This window comes from Phycodurus eques, chromosome 14 (assembly GCF_024500275.1).
Source record: "Phycodurus eques isolate BA_2022a chromosome 14, UOR_Pequ_1.1, whole genome shotgun sequence".
In the NCBI taxonomy this organism is placed as follows: Eukaryota; Metazoa; Chordata; class Actinopteri; order Syngnathiformes; family Syngnathidae; genus Phycodurus; species Phycodurus eques.
In genome coordinates this window covers 12,844,974-12,860,434 of record NC_084538.1, presented here as the reverse complement: position 1 = coordinate 12,860,434, position 15,461 = coordinate 12,844,974, and the positions used below count along the sequence as shown (strand labels likewise).

The following is a 15,461-nucleotide window of genomic DNA, read 5'->3' as shown; positions in this document are numbered from 1 at the left end:
CTAAGTGCTAGAGGACTCTGCATCTTTTTGCACAATTGTTTTTTGTCAATGTCTTTATGTCCCCAAAGTGTTCTGTAAATTGACTGTTTGTTGTACTAGAGCGGCTCCAACTACCGGAGACAAATTCCTTGTGTGTTTTGGACATACTTGGCAAATAAAGATGATTCTGATTCTGATTCTGATTCTGATGATTGCACAATAAAAGATGAAGCCTTTACAACGAACCTTTTAACACCCTTTCCAACTACGCATTATCGCAGTTGGAGGAACAAACATTCTACCATCTCTCCACTTTTATAGACAGTTCTAGTGGATGAAGCGATGCTTGTCCCTCCATCTGACTAAATTCCAGTTTAGTCCAAAGCCAACAACATGTTTCTGTGGTGACTCAGAACAGTTTGAGGGGACTAGACGCAGACACAAAAGCAAAAAGGTGAGTATGCACGATTTTACAGTAAAGTTAAACTGGGAGTGACAAATGAAAAATTTGAAGCAAGCACACTCCGCTCTTGTTTGGAGAACTGTGCAAGCGAGACAGTGAGAACAAGCGCTAACGAATAATTTAAAAAATATGTATTAATAGGTTTACGTCTGTTTAAAATTTGTGGAAGGTGTGAAACTTTTATTCTATTTTATATGAGCTTTCTAGCACAGATTTTAACCTGCGGATGGGATTAGTATGAGATTGCTAAGAGTCACATGGACTGCACACTAACAGAAACAGATTTTTAAGAGTCTAATATCACAGCAGTGGTCTCAGGTAAAGATTAGCAGACTAAGCAGAATATATTGAAAACTGAGCAGTCGGTTCCTCCCTGTAGCTCCCCATTGAGAAATCCCATGGGCCGTAGTGGTAATAAACACACCACAATCAGCAGGTGTTAATGGAACAGGAATATGTGAACAGAAAAAGCAGTTATTTCTACAGTCCTGCTCCTGATACCAAGCTCCACCTGGTTTCATTGTATAGCGTTGTGTCAATATACTAATCATATGCTCCGTCACAAGGCAATCAGTGTCTACCGTGCTAGTCAGCTGAACACAAGGCTCTAAATTCATAAGCCCCACCCCCAACCTCTACACACACACACACACACACACACACACACAGACACACACCACACACAACAACCAGTTAGTGTTAGATCCCTGACTGTCTCCATGCAACTGTAGAGTCTGGCTAATTGGTCATTACTGACTTTTAAGCCTCTTTGCAAAATTATTAGGGAGGAGACAGGGCTCGAATGTAATATTTTATTCCTAGAAAATATCATTCAGCCAACAACAACATGAAAAATAAAATTCGGACATAGATTAGTGCTAGAATAGTGATTAGTGCAAGAAACTGTGATTGCTGCCCTTGAGTTATCAAGTAAACAATACATTAATTAAGATGAAGGTATTTAATCGTGAAGAAGTTGACTTGTTATTACAAAGAAAAATTCAACAATGTTAATTGTTTGTTTCTCACGACAGTACAAAAGCAAGAGCAGCCTGACTGAAGCTTATTGCATTCTAATTAAAAAATCATCTGCAAGTGAAATGATGTAGGTGAATGTCAAAAAAATGTCCAAGAAGCCAGCAACTGTTTGGTTATTCAGCTCCATCATCCTGGCCCCGAGGATTTGGACACAAATCCCACTAATTGTATCTTTCCAGAACAAAAAGGAATACTAATCATGTGGGTTTTTCAATCAAGACTCAAACCTAAAAGACACTAATTTCTTTGCATAGTTTTTTCTCATCATTGCAAAAACACAGAGAGGAGTTAAATTTGAATCAGTGTTTAGGACACAAAGACAAAGAGAAGGAGATAATGATTACAATAATATTTTGGTAGCTAGCAACAGCTGCAGAGGGTCAGGAAGCTTCAAATCAGATACAATGCATCTCCAACAACCTTTTTTGTATGTGTGGTATGTTGTTCATAGCATCGTAACAATTCTCCTGCCAAGTTAAACACCAGATTCCTGCCAAGCAAATTATCTTTGGGATCAAATGAAAGGTGGGACCTTTTACTGTACTTCCATCTGCACCTCCTCTAACCCACCAGGACCTGCTGCAACGGAAAAAAACAGATTCACCTCACCCTCTTTTTTTCCCCTTTGGTTAGTCTAAACTGTCTGGCCAGTACTTGCTCTCGATCATAATCTCTTTTGGTCATCTCCAAAGAAAACATGACAATTTATAAATCAGTGTCAGGAATCAACCCTGTGTCACACCTCCCTGTTGTTCAGGCCTTTGCACTTATAACAGAAAGGGAGATGCACAGGAAATTGGTCGACTTGGAATTCTCCTGCATATTAAAAGCCCACCACAATCCCTTCTAATTCCTACTAGAGAAAAAGATGAGCCCCCTCAGTGATGTCCCACAGGCTTCTTGTCACAGTCCCGTCCTGGTTTTCTTCCCTTTTGTCAACATTCATTATGAGTACAGCAACCCTCAGAGAAAAGAGGCAGGGATGTATACATTGTCCAACATGCCAGGGAATTTATCAGGGACAACATAGCACACTGCACCCGCCATCCGCTCTCCTGGAAGCGGGAAGTACTCACCGGGATAGTTGTAACAAAAGAACATGGTCTTATTCTGGGATGCAGAGCCACTAAACAGGCTCACTGAACGGCCAAAAAGCTCCAGTAACAATAGCAAGCTAGAAAATCTTTGGATGTTTTCAAAGTGAAATAAAAATAAATAAATAAAGCAACGTAAATTGGACATGAAATACCTCAGGACAATACACAGCTTAACCTAAGCCCCTTCGTAAATGTATCTTTCCTCATATTAAATTATGTAATTCTATTATGCATTTATGGGCACTGGTGCCTGTAAACTGAAGGTTCATTTCATTTTGTGATGGAGCGTGTTCCACCGCATGCCGTCAACCAAGCATGGCCACAACATCACCCCACATCAACGTGAACGCCATGAACTAACATCTCCAAGGGCAGCGAGTCTTTGCGAATCTCCTCGTCTTCTCGCGCACACCTGCAGTTTGCATGGGTGTGTGCCCTATACTCACATGCTTTCATTAAACAGCTTAATCTAGTCAGTCAACATTTGGATATCAGCAGCCTGGAGGAGATGCTTACCTGATGAAGAAGGAGGCTGTTGCAGATGAGGAGTGTGTGATGGAGCTGGATGCACTGGTGGTGGGGATAGGGATGCCCGTTTTCATGGGGCCTCTTAGGCGACAGGGTGCCAAGGTGCTACTCTTGGTACTGCTGTTACTGGTGGTTATGGTGTTGAGCGACATCACGGAGGTTGTGACATCTTTGCCGGCGTCTCCCATCAAGCTCTGGGCCTGTTGGCACACAGACACTGAGCAAAGACTACAATCTGCACCTCCTTCCACTCCATTTACTCCCCCCTCTGCCGAGCTCTGCTACAGATGGACGGACAGATGCTGCAGCCAGTGTCGCTTAGCTGGAGTCAGCAGCCTTGACTGCTGAGAGCAAACAGCATCGATTCTGGCCACCCCATTGAGGTGATTCTGGCCTGTAGTCTGCTGCAATTAAGTAATGACCCACATTATATTTCTAATGAAAGCACATGCAATTAATTTCAATAAGCTCCCGTGTAGCTCTACCTGGTATTGTACTCTTCAGGAATGATTGAAATTGTGACTACTTTAGAGGTGTAAACAAATGACCAAACCACAACATCATAGTAAAAGGTTTGTTTCGTTCCAGTCGTGATATTTAGGAATGAATTAACTAAAATAATAAAAAGTACACAGAGAGCACAGAACCCGAAATAATAATTCCACACATTTTTAATATTTCATTGGAATGTTGTCTTACCATTTATTCCTCACTATTAAGCATGGAAATTGGTGTACAGTGAATCCTTGTTTTTCAGGGAGATGAAACACATTGGAAATGTATTTCAATACAACAAAATAACAATAATTGCAAGCTAAAATTATAAAAAATACTGTATGTGTTGTAGTGTCTCTATAGATGCATGGGCCTTTAAGGCGGGACCTGGTGGAGTGGCATGTAACCGACAAGTCTGTGTGTGGGCATCTGAGTGTGAGCTGTGGCTGACAGCTGTATAAACTCTCTTTCTCTCTCTCGCTCTCTCTCTCTCTCTCTCTCTCTCTCTCTCTCTCTCTCTCTCTATATATATATATATATATATATATATATATATATATATATATATATATATATATATATATATATATATATATATATATATAGCGTCCCACGATGAGCGGTGTTGAAAATGGATGGATGGAAATATATATGTGTGTGTGTGTGCGTGTGTGTGTATAAACTTAAACTGTATAAACTTCCAGCTTCTTCCCTCAGGTAGACGCTATCGGTCAACGCAAACTCAAACAAGCAGACATTCCAACAGCTTCTTCCCTCTTTTCCCCCTTGCCCTTAAATTGCTAGATGCTTAATGACACTCCGTAGTGTGTTTTTATGTCTCAAAAGTATTTTTTGTTAAAATGGTACTAGAGCGGCTCCATTTACCGGAGACAAATTCCTTGTGTGTTTTTGACATACTTGGCAAATAAAGAGGATTCTGATTCGGATTCTGAAACGGTTGAAAAATGCACCAGTGACTATCGCTCTCCTTTTGCACATGCAAGGGCATTACAGTAATAATACTGTATAAACACATAGGAAAATGATAGCTTTTAAAAACCATGATATAGTAGAGGAGCACTGTAGCGAGAGGTCACTATAACATCTCTGTGTGAATGTATTTGTTATAATGCATTTAAAAAGAAATCAACAAAGCTGCCAAAAGAAATGTTTTGTTGTCATTATGTCCTCTGTAGTGTACCTCTCACGCTAAATGAGAACGACACACATTTGGAGTTTCATCAACCAACTGTTTCGGGTAATTTCAACTGGAACGCCTTGAGGTTGGATTACCTAAACTCTGAGTGCGGTATTTCAAAATTCCAGCAGTTTGGAATGCAGTATAAGACGATAATGGACAGCACAATGACTCAACAACAAGAGCACATGGAAAAATACATGGAAAGTGCCTCAAGATGCAAATGTTAGTTGTATTTGCATTGTTAATTTTTGTATTGTATTGTGTAGGAAATTAACATAGCTTAATCCTCACCCTAGCCACTCGTTCATTTTGTGGGACAAATAACCAACAGCAGCTTACGAGAACTAGATTTATAGTGAGTAAAGATAATACCGTGTATTTAAAAAAAAACATCACACAATGACATTTATACAGTCTCTGTAGCAGCAATGACACAGTACTGTAGCCTGGGACATTTCTAAGAATGTTTTTCATTCACAGCTCAGACCTCTTGCATTTAGCACCTCGGTGTTTGCCCTAAATTCAAGTTTGGGGAACTAAAATAATATCCCTCACAATCGCAGCGTGTGGCCTTTAACTGTCGGACATTTGTTAGTACGAGCTAGCAACTGCACTATTTTTACGGAGAGCCTGACATCTGAATGCTATATATCAGGATGTGAAGACATATTTACATTGTGATATTCACATGAGAGACTTGGCTGCTGCTCTGCAAAGTGCTGCCGCTGTTCGCTTTACAAGCATATACTATTTTAAGATTTGGTTGAATGATCTAATCAAGTTTTCCAAGTGAGGGCCAGCACTAACTGTTCCCTGTGGGTTCTACGTATCAGATTAATTCCTTTGGAGCTTGTTAGCAGTGTGTTTTTGGAGGTCAAGTTTTGATATCTTGTGGTTTTATCATGGATATGAAGTTGATTATCAAACTGATGAATGTAAACTTGAGACTGCAAGTAGGTAAAAAAAAAAAAAAAAAAAAAAAGTGAAATGAGCCATCTACAGCTCGCCAGAGGCATGCTAGTTAGAACCTGGGCTCATGCCAGGAAAGTAGGCCCATTACAGTTTGGCATAAAATGCTGCCGTACTTCACATTCAGCCGTGCAGGAAGCTGACCTGTATGGCTCATCAAATCGTTCACAGATTGAGCCTACTAGATATGAGTTAAAAATCATCAGGCCAAAATTTCACAAGCACACAGGGACAGCTGGTTACAAGTGGAGTGCATCGGAGTATTTCCCCTGGTGTTGAGAATGAGGACTTAAACCCCTCAGTCAAGCTGCTCACTTCAGCCTTGGACAATCTAACCCCCCCATCAGGTAATTGGCCTGGGTCAGTAGAGCTTTTCACGCAGTCAGTAATGAGCTGGTCTTCCACTCTTTAACCTGTGTCTGATGTCCTTTTTTTTTTTTTTTTGCCAACGAATAGCAAGAACATTGAGCAAGGAGGGAGACAAAGTTGGGGAGATTTGACATAATGGAAAAGGAAAGGTGTGTAACAGACTGGCAAGACAGACGCAAAAAAGACAAATGATTTCTCGAGAGTAACGTGTGAAGTAAGCAGCGGTGTGGCAGCAGTCTCCTGTGACCTAAGAGCTCACTGGTTAACAGACGATCACTGGCCAAGTAAAAGAGGTCCACTTAATCTTGGCGGTCACACTGTCGGCGGTCTGTGGCTAATGGAAACGAATGGAGGTGAGACTCTAAAATACAGATTAGAAAAGTGGGGGTGAAAGGGTGGAAGTAAAACACGCCTGCTTTTCTCAAGTGACAGAAAATCTTTAAGCAGAAAACAAAAAAGGTAATTGTACATTTATTTCTTCACCCATCACGACTCAAAACGTAATCCTTTTTAATCAGTTATCTGTAATTTGTGGCTCACTGCCATGCAATCCAACAGTAGCAGCAGTCAAAACTATGCTCAGAGTTACAGATAGGCTGCAGTGGCATCAAGCAACCTTTGGGCCAGTGACTAAATGAGTCAATAGCAGTTAATTTTTCTTGCTTGAGTTGGATAGCTTGAATTATGATGGGAATTAAAATTTCTGAATCACCTTAACTATTTTTCATGACTCTTGGAGTAACTTGGTGGTCTGTTTTAAGAGAATGTCATCGTGCCGGCTTGAAAATACAACAATGGTCGGCATCGATTCAAAGGAGCCAATTTCTCAGGAGTCTGCCAATTCAAGAGGCGCCCAGATAATTTCTATTCCAAGGACCACAACTATTATTCCAGATATAAGGCATGCTCTTTCCCAACAGGGAATGGCAATAGATCCAAGGAGCACTAAATTGGGCTCGGAGTGGAACTGCTCTGGCCTCCCTGGCTTACACACACAAGGATTTCTGTCCACACACAATCCACACACAGTGAGTCTATACTTCTTTGTCTGCACAACACTGCATGCCCTCCTCACCAAAGGAGCCAAGTGGGAATCGTGAATTAAAGCACTTGCCTTCTGGCGCAGTGGACCACGAGAGCTGCTGTGGCTTTTTGTCATTCTGAAAGATCTGGTTTTAATCAATGACAGATACTATGGCAAAGAACAGCTATGTCCTGGTTGAGTTCAGGATCCCCTTTGAAGACCCAATGTCCCAACACTTATCTATGGGCAACCCAAACTCAAAAATAATAATTAAATACACTACACTAGAGATATAAAACACAACGTGGGTCGCAACCATTTTGGTTTTTTGTTTACAAATATGATTAGAATATATTGCCTGACTAACTAATAAATAATGGTAAATGTATGTATGTATAAATGTATTGAATTGGAACGATATTATTATCCACCCATCAGTTGTCATTTGTCCACGGGGTCTCAAAACAGTGAGATCACAATGGTTGGTTGATCATCAAGAATAAACTTCACACAAGCAGCCAGTAAAACACTGAGCTCGGTCAGTTTGAATAAAACACGTGCAGATGAATTATTCTCGCTCATAAAGGAAGTACAACATGAGGTGCCCCCGTGACACAAAAAAAGCACAACTCAGGGCCTCACTGACATCAAAGACCAGTTGAGTACTTATCCAACATGACTGGAGAGTTATGGGGATGCTGTGAGTTGGACATTTGAAATCGCCTTGAGGAGGAGGTCATAAAAATAGCGTTGCAATGACCTCTGACTTTTTATCTAGTTTATTCACCTACCTATTTATTCATTATTTTCTTTGTTTGAATTTATGAACATTTTTCATATGTACATGTAAAAATTATTGCTCCAGAGAAACAATGAGTTTGACTGATTCACTGACAATTGAGAGTTGAGTGTTAGTTCTTTGTCCAATGAATGGCTGTTGTAATTGCATTCGACTGGGAGCCGTCAAACGAATTGCCCAAATGGGATGGAGTTTTCTGAATCTGACTGTAAATAATGAAGAATTTTTCACTCCTCAGTAATGAGAGGCCAGCATTCCTACAGACAATTAAATTGATCTTTATTCAAGAGTCACTTGTGCTCTCATGAGAAAAAAAAACTGTTACCTCAGTATTTTATGGTTCATTTTTTATGTAAAAAATTGCTGTAGTATTCCCTTAATGTCACTTTACACTCTATGCGTGATGAGCTTGTGGCCCAAAATCACAAAGGAACTCTTAAGTGGTCAGAGTTACATTAACAGATAATGGTGTTCGTGTTTTCTGCCGCTCAGGGATTAAAGCTTGTTTTACTGCCATGCTACTTTCAGAAAAAAAGGTCACGGTAGCATCACTAAATGGAGTGTGATGTATATAAGGAAAGGCACAAAAATTACATACTGGTTTAGGTTGAGGAAGGAAGTTGTTGACCCTGGAGATGCTCCAAACGCCCTCAAGGTACTGCTGTGCTTGGATGGTGACAGAGCTCAGGGATCCAGTGAATTGACCTCCTGCCACTGTCACCTGGACACTGGTCTTTGAACCTGACGGGACTGAGGAGTTCTGGGACCAGCACAGCCCCCTAGGCTGCTCCCCCAAGGACAGGACTGAGTGGGAGGCAGCTTGGCCTTTGGGCATTTGGCTTGCATGGATGTTGGATGATGACAGAGCAAATCTTGATGGCTGCGGTAGAAAGGAAGAGGCAGGCGGGGCCGGCATGTCGGGGCTGAAGACGGGGACGGGAGCATGGAGAGTCTGCAGAACCTCCTGCTTCAGCTGGTGGAGAGGTGTGAAGCACACCTGGCAGCAGGTGACATCACCTTCCTTGCTCCCAGATGTGCGGAGCTGCTCGAACAGAAAAGCTGCATAGCCCGTGTCCTGTAGCACAAAGAAAACACACATAATAAGGGTGTTGGAATTCTTTGCACAAAATGTCCACACGCAAACATGTTGTTCATGTTTTCTGGGAGCGTCAGTGGCCTGCTAGTGGTTCTGTTCCCATGTTTGTTTAGACTGAGTCGTTCTGTCTGCATGCAAGCAGGCTGATGATCAGGCACATGTTCATTTCATTGTGTATTGTGGGGAGCCAGTCAAGGCCAAAACATTTTAAACCATATGAGATGACAAAATAAGGGCCTAGTGGATTAGTAGAACATAATACAGACAATCCACATTTAAAGTCTGCAGTATTTTTATATATTTTTCCATCTTTCCGCAGAATTTAGAGGCAAGGTCCAGTGAAGGTTTGTCCTTTTATTTCAGCACCAAGAGGGTTCCCTATGGTGTCTCTCTCTGTGTGGGAGGAATGCTGAGGAGAAACAACAGCTGAAGTGAATGTGGCACTCAAAGCTATACAATTTACATATGATAAATGTCTCTGCGTGAAAACAGATGAGAAGCCAGCAAATGTGAAAATAAGCACCTTCTGAAGCTGGAGGCACACCAAACTGTCAGTCACCTAGTCAAATTCTATGAGAGATTAGAACATACATTTTAATACAAACAAACACACATATAATAGGCACACACACTCCCTCACAGTTTGTCTCTTAAGAGGCATAAAGGGGCATCGGGTTCTGGCCCAGTGGAGTCATGGCCTAAGACAGAAGACCACAGTCCGCACATAAATGTTTATGAGGCCTTTGCGCTGTGGACGCTCAGAGGTGATCAAGAGGAGTGAGGAGGAAACAATAATCCAGTGCCCTAATGCAATGCCACTTAATGCATCAAACCTAGTAGACACCTAATACATCGGACCCAAAAGGCACTACAGTATAGAGACCAGCAAAGGTACTGGAATCGCCTCTTCAATTTAAAAAAGAAAAAAAAAAACATCAACAAGAACTCTTTGTCTAGATAAAAAAAATATATATTTGGAGACCAATTATGTACAATGTTCCCTGACATATGAGCACAAACTCCTTATTAAGATGATTAATAGAGGCAATCCAACATAAGGAGTGTGACTCACTGAATGGCTTGCTGGCATTATGTTGTTGGTTGATGATTTACTGTGCTGCGTACCTGCTTTATACTTGAGCAGGTGGGAGTAGATTCCAAGCACAACTAAGAAACAGGTTGTACAAATGCCCATAAATCCTGACTCCAACTGACAAACTGGGCCTGTGGCCAGCTCAGTGACAGATTTTATATGATACAGAATCAAGTGAAATACTATATCTCAAAAGGGGTTAGATCAGAGTAAGACCCTCGCTTTATAAATACATGCAATTAGCTGTCACTTTCTGCAATGTATCCAAAAGAAATAAAACTTGGCTTCATGGGACTTGAGTGAAAATCCTGGATAAAAGCTAAAGAAAACACCACAGCCTCCCCTTTGACTACTGTACATTGCTTCCCAGTCACGAAATTGAAGCCATGTCAGAACCAGTTACCTCTGTCTATCCATCTACTCTCACCCTCTACCCTTCGGCAAAACCCTTACCCACCTCAGGGCACTGGTAGATGGAAGAAATCAATTCCCCTGCTGCTCTCCATGCATTGTTAAGTGTTGATTTAGGAGAGCTAATAAAAAGACACACATAGCTGAGCCCATCTGCTATTCAGTGAGGTTTTGGGAGGTTAGAGAGCAGGCTTCTCCTGTAAATCTGTCTGCAAGCTTTATGCTTAGCCGAGTGAACAGAGGGTCATGGCCACAAGGATCTGAGGATGATGGCACTGATGATGGCGAATGATGTGAGAAGGATAAAAATGAAGGACACACTATCTATGTGCATAACACTTACACTCAGCGAGGTCCACAATCTTTGCATATGAGACTATAAATATAAGGAAGATGCAGGAGAGGCCCACCGGCAAGGCTGTTTTGTTAACTACCGGTACCCATGTGATGTATTATTGACAAGTGCAAGTGAGTATGAAGAGCATCGCGTCTTTGGAGAAGAACATAGTGCAAGGCACCAACACAATCCAAGCGTTCAAAGCATTCCTGTTGGTGAGGAGGCGTGGTGCTACCTTGAGGATCTGACTTGCGAACCATTGTTCTGTATAGGTGGGAGAAGGTTTCGGTTTTCAAGCCAGGCTCACTTGTTACGGGTGTGGCTAAAAGGACAGCCAGAGGAAGAATGTAGAGAGGAGGTAGACCAGGGTTGTGGCCTGTTTCCTGGAGGCTTGCGAGTGGTTATGTTGGCTTACTGGCTGTCAGCGCTGATCTTTATGAAACTATGGGGACAAATGTAGTCAGATGTAGTGGCCTTTCCTATGGGAAGAAGGTTGGTTGACCGCTATGAGGGAGAGGCAAACGTGCCGATGTGAAATAAACCATTAGAGACCTAAATTTGTCACTATCTTTGATGAAAACCAGGGCAGAACATCTAACTGGGTGTGTCTCTGCAGGGTTGATGGAGTGTCATTATACAGTACTGTACACACTGCATTCCCATAGGCTGATGGAAACAAGCTCAGCCTTTTGAAAAAGATTCGACAGGTAGATAGATACACGTTTAATAAAATCCCCTCATTTGCTCCACTTAATCAATACATCTTTTATCAAAGCAGAAAAAAAGGGAAAATGTGTCAATTCCTTTTAAATGTGTTGTTTAATGTTGATCTGATATGGCATTGACTTAAATCACAAGGTCACAACAATTTAAAATGCATGAGTTCCCCTCATGCGTCATTGAAAAACACTGTGAAAAAAAACATTGCAGTTGAGGCCATTTCCCTCCATTACCCACAGTGACAGAAAGAGAAATGAAGAAAAATGGTAACAATGCTGAATCCGAAATAACAAAAAGAAAATTGAACTAAAACAGTGCACCCTGCAGGTATTTGTGCAGTTTTGCCCTGCGTTTTGATTTATTTTGTGAGTCCACAGAGTACTTTGGCCAGAATTAGTAGACAGCTCTTCTAGCAGTAACACCTCTCTGATTCATCATGACAATAAATTGGAACACAGAGCAGTTTAACTACCAAACGATGACTTTAACTTAGTCAATCTCCATTGCTTTATATTTCCAGTTTCATTTAAATAATTTGTATTATGACCATGACTGTCCTCATCAAAGTTCATATTCACACCAGCACAATGTATTTCTTTGCAGCTGTACATTCTACAGTATGACTGAGCTTATAATAAAATCAAGACCACACAGTGATCTCATTTCTTTGTTTTAGTCTTCTCTGGTATCCTAAAAGGACAGGACCTAAGCCATCTTTGTTTACTTGGCACAAGACTCTGTTGACCCTCACCACACACCAAGTCCAAAAGACTCAAAAGGAACTGACCCCCAATAAACCTGTTGGGGCCCAGTCCAGGAGGCCGAGAGATTCTAGCTGACCGGCGTTCGCACAGGTAGCCGGGCTCCCCCTGACAGCCAAGTGGGAGAAGGACCGGCACAGCTGCTGGCCTTGCCCCAGGTGGGCGCAAAGCATTAGGGCAGATTACATCCCCAAGGATAAAAGAAACACATCCAGCGGTGTAATCCCTCTCTGCACCCAACTTTTACCCTTCCTCAACTCTGCCCACCACCTCCCCCTCTCTGACCTGCTCAGATCCCCTCAAGGAAAGCGGCGGGAAGGAAGGGCTGCAAGCACTGACTGATCAGATACCAGGTGAAGATTTTAGTGGCACAGCAGTTCTGTGGGATACACATCATTAAGTTTAACCACTGCCTGCTCAGAGGCACGCAACACAATGACTCAGGATGTCACACTAGTGTGCTATTCTGCAAACTGTGGGAACGGCTTCAGTGCAAAAAAAGCTGGACAGCTCTGCAAATCACATCAAACAGATGTTGGCGCCTCACTTATGACTTGATAAGATTACACAAATCTGGAATAAAACGGACTGAACAACATTATAAGAACCATGGATTCATTATTACCATCCATTTGTCTCCTTTTCATTTTACATTTAAATTTGTAGGTGCTCACTCATTAAGCCTTTATGGAAGTCTGTGTTTGCTCCATTGCTGTCCTCAGAAAATGTAATAGATAACAGTGAGATTCCATCAAATATTGATGAGCCACCACTTCAACTGCAACATTCGGCTCATATATACGGCTACATTTTGTCACATTATCTCAGTTTAAGATTTCGTGACAGATATGGTTGCAGAATCTATTCAGTGTGTGACTGCATTCTAACTTGCAAGAAAACTAAGTATGGGTGATAACAGCATACAGCACCAAATGGAAACAATAATATTAAGCAAGCATTGCATTCTTCCCAGCCCCTAAGAAAAACAGTTTACCACTTACAGCATGAACAGCACATTACAGTCAGCGAACCTTTCTAAGATGGAACAGGAGATCAGGTTGTTTGGAGAAGAGCGGGAGTATTGCATGAGTATTCCCTTAAATGAACAGCCCAATCTGAGAGCTTTAGGCATCTGTTCCCTCACTGAGGAGCTCACGGAGACAGATGTCAAACTGTCTGCCCTGTGTGATTTAGGCCTCTCCTCCCTTTGCCCGTCAAGTAACTGCTGACTGAAAATGCAAATAGGCCGTAGCCTTTTTGACACATTCAACACATGACACAACCACCTGTCCACAATACCACAGCAACACATTCTCCAATAGACACAATCATGTCCTTTTTCTTAAGTATCTAGAGTAATGTCGATTTTTACATAGTTGCAGCATCAAAAACAAAGCTCTCGCTTGTGTTGGTTAAACAATGATGGAGTTGGACTGCGACGATCAACAACTTCACGACCATGCGGTCAGCACATCCATCAACATAGGGGTACTTGTAGTTGACCTTACTGTAAAACTGTCTTTAAATTAAAAAAAAATTTGACAGGACAAAGCTTGAGTGCATGTGAGTAGGTTGTCCACCCGTGTGGCTGTCTTTCTACACCCCGCCCATCCATCACTCCAGCCTTTCGCCACTTGGCCAGTTAATTACGCTTTCCTGTTCACTCACGCTCATAAAGAAAACAAGCCCATTCCACTGTTTGGACAGACTTCCATTCTCCCTCACTCCCCCTTGTCTGACCTTTCTCGCTGCCCTCGGCAGGGCTGAGGCAGCACTTACTGTCTCTTTCATCAACTATAAAAAGGGGTAATAGTACTGGGAGGGGTTGCCACTTTAAATGACATCTGCTTATTCGTGCAACTCACTGATGTCTTGCAAAAAATACCCCAACATAAACTGACTGTTTCCATTGGATAAAAAAAAGTACAGCATTTCTATTGACTCTTCCATCCTCACACACTGCATTGTGTTTACACTACTTTCACCAAAGAACATGCTCTTTTAATTGGAATGATTGCTTTTTTGGCTCTTTGATGTCTCTCACGGTATTCTTCCCCCCACCAAGTCGAGCTGTGAAAACAAATCGAGTCAGGAAAACAGTGAAAGATTGAACAGGCAAGCTGGAGAGAGAGAAAGAGACACCAGGTGTTGCCATAAAATGCAGGTGAACGCGAGGACAGACAGTGTAAAGGGAGGTCTGTAGAGGGGCGCAGTGGGATTCAAAACCTCTTTACATATTCTCATAATGCACATATGATGAAGAGCAGGGATTAATATTTATTTTTTTCACATTAACCATTAAATACACACTATATTTTCCATGCATTTGGAAAGTCCACTGAGGCACTTTCCAAAGTAAACCAGGATTCTGTCTTCTAAACCAGCCACTGGAGCTTGTTGAAAAGCATATTTGAATTGAAGAGCCTACTTTAAAACACTCACCACAAAACAGAAACCAGACTCAAGAGTTTCTTCCAAACCTGGTGCTTGAAACCCCCCTCCAGTGATGACAGCCACCTGCCTCTCCTCTGTCTCAACTGTCACACTAGAGAGAGAGAGATGGAGTTTGTTTTGGATGGGGGATGTCTTGACTTGGAGATGGAGCACTCCCACTTTTCTACAGCTTATTTAGAGAGAAAACAAACTGCTACTAATGCAATAAATCTCCTCTGAAGGCTCCCTCAGCCATATAGAGCAGTAACATGTTAAGACTAACCCACACCTAAAGAAAGTGTGTATGTGATTAATCATTTCAGAATAATGCAAAACGCCTCACTCATGTTCAAACTAAATGCACTGTATCTACAGTTGAAATCAGATGTTTACATCCACTGCATAAAAGCATGCTTTTTTTCCCTCACTCTCTGACATGAAATCAGACTAAACTCTTCCTGTTGTAAGTCAATTGCGATTAACCATCCATCCATCCATCCATTTTCTGAGCCGCATCTCCTCACTCAGGTCGCGGGCGTGCTAGAGCCTATCCCAGCTATCATCGGGCAGGAGGCGGGGTACACCCTGAACTGGTTGCCAGCCAATCGCAGGGCACATACAAACAAGCAACCATTCGCACTCACATTC

At 41.9% G+C, this 15,461-nt stretch overlaps 1 protein-coding gene across 2 annotated transcripts in view; it reads right to left on the bottom strand.

Annotated features, from left to right (window-relative positions):
- Positions 1 to 15,461, bottom strand: part of kif26ab (kinesin family member 26Ab) — a 64,874-nt gene that overhangs the window by 26,880 nt on the left and 22,533 nt on the right. For both annotated transcript variants that reach the window (XM_061696618.1, XM_061696619.1), the window contains exons 3-4: positions 8,561 to 9,037; positions 3,094 to 3,305 (exon numbers count right to left, since the gene is read on the bottom strand). In XM_061696618.1, coding sequence (XP_061552602.1) covers positions 3,094 to 3,305; positions 8,561 to 9,037 — 689 coding nt within the window. The remainder of the gene's footprint in view (positions 1 to 3,093; positions 3,306 to 8,560; positions 9,038 to 15,461) is intronic.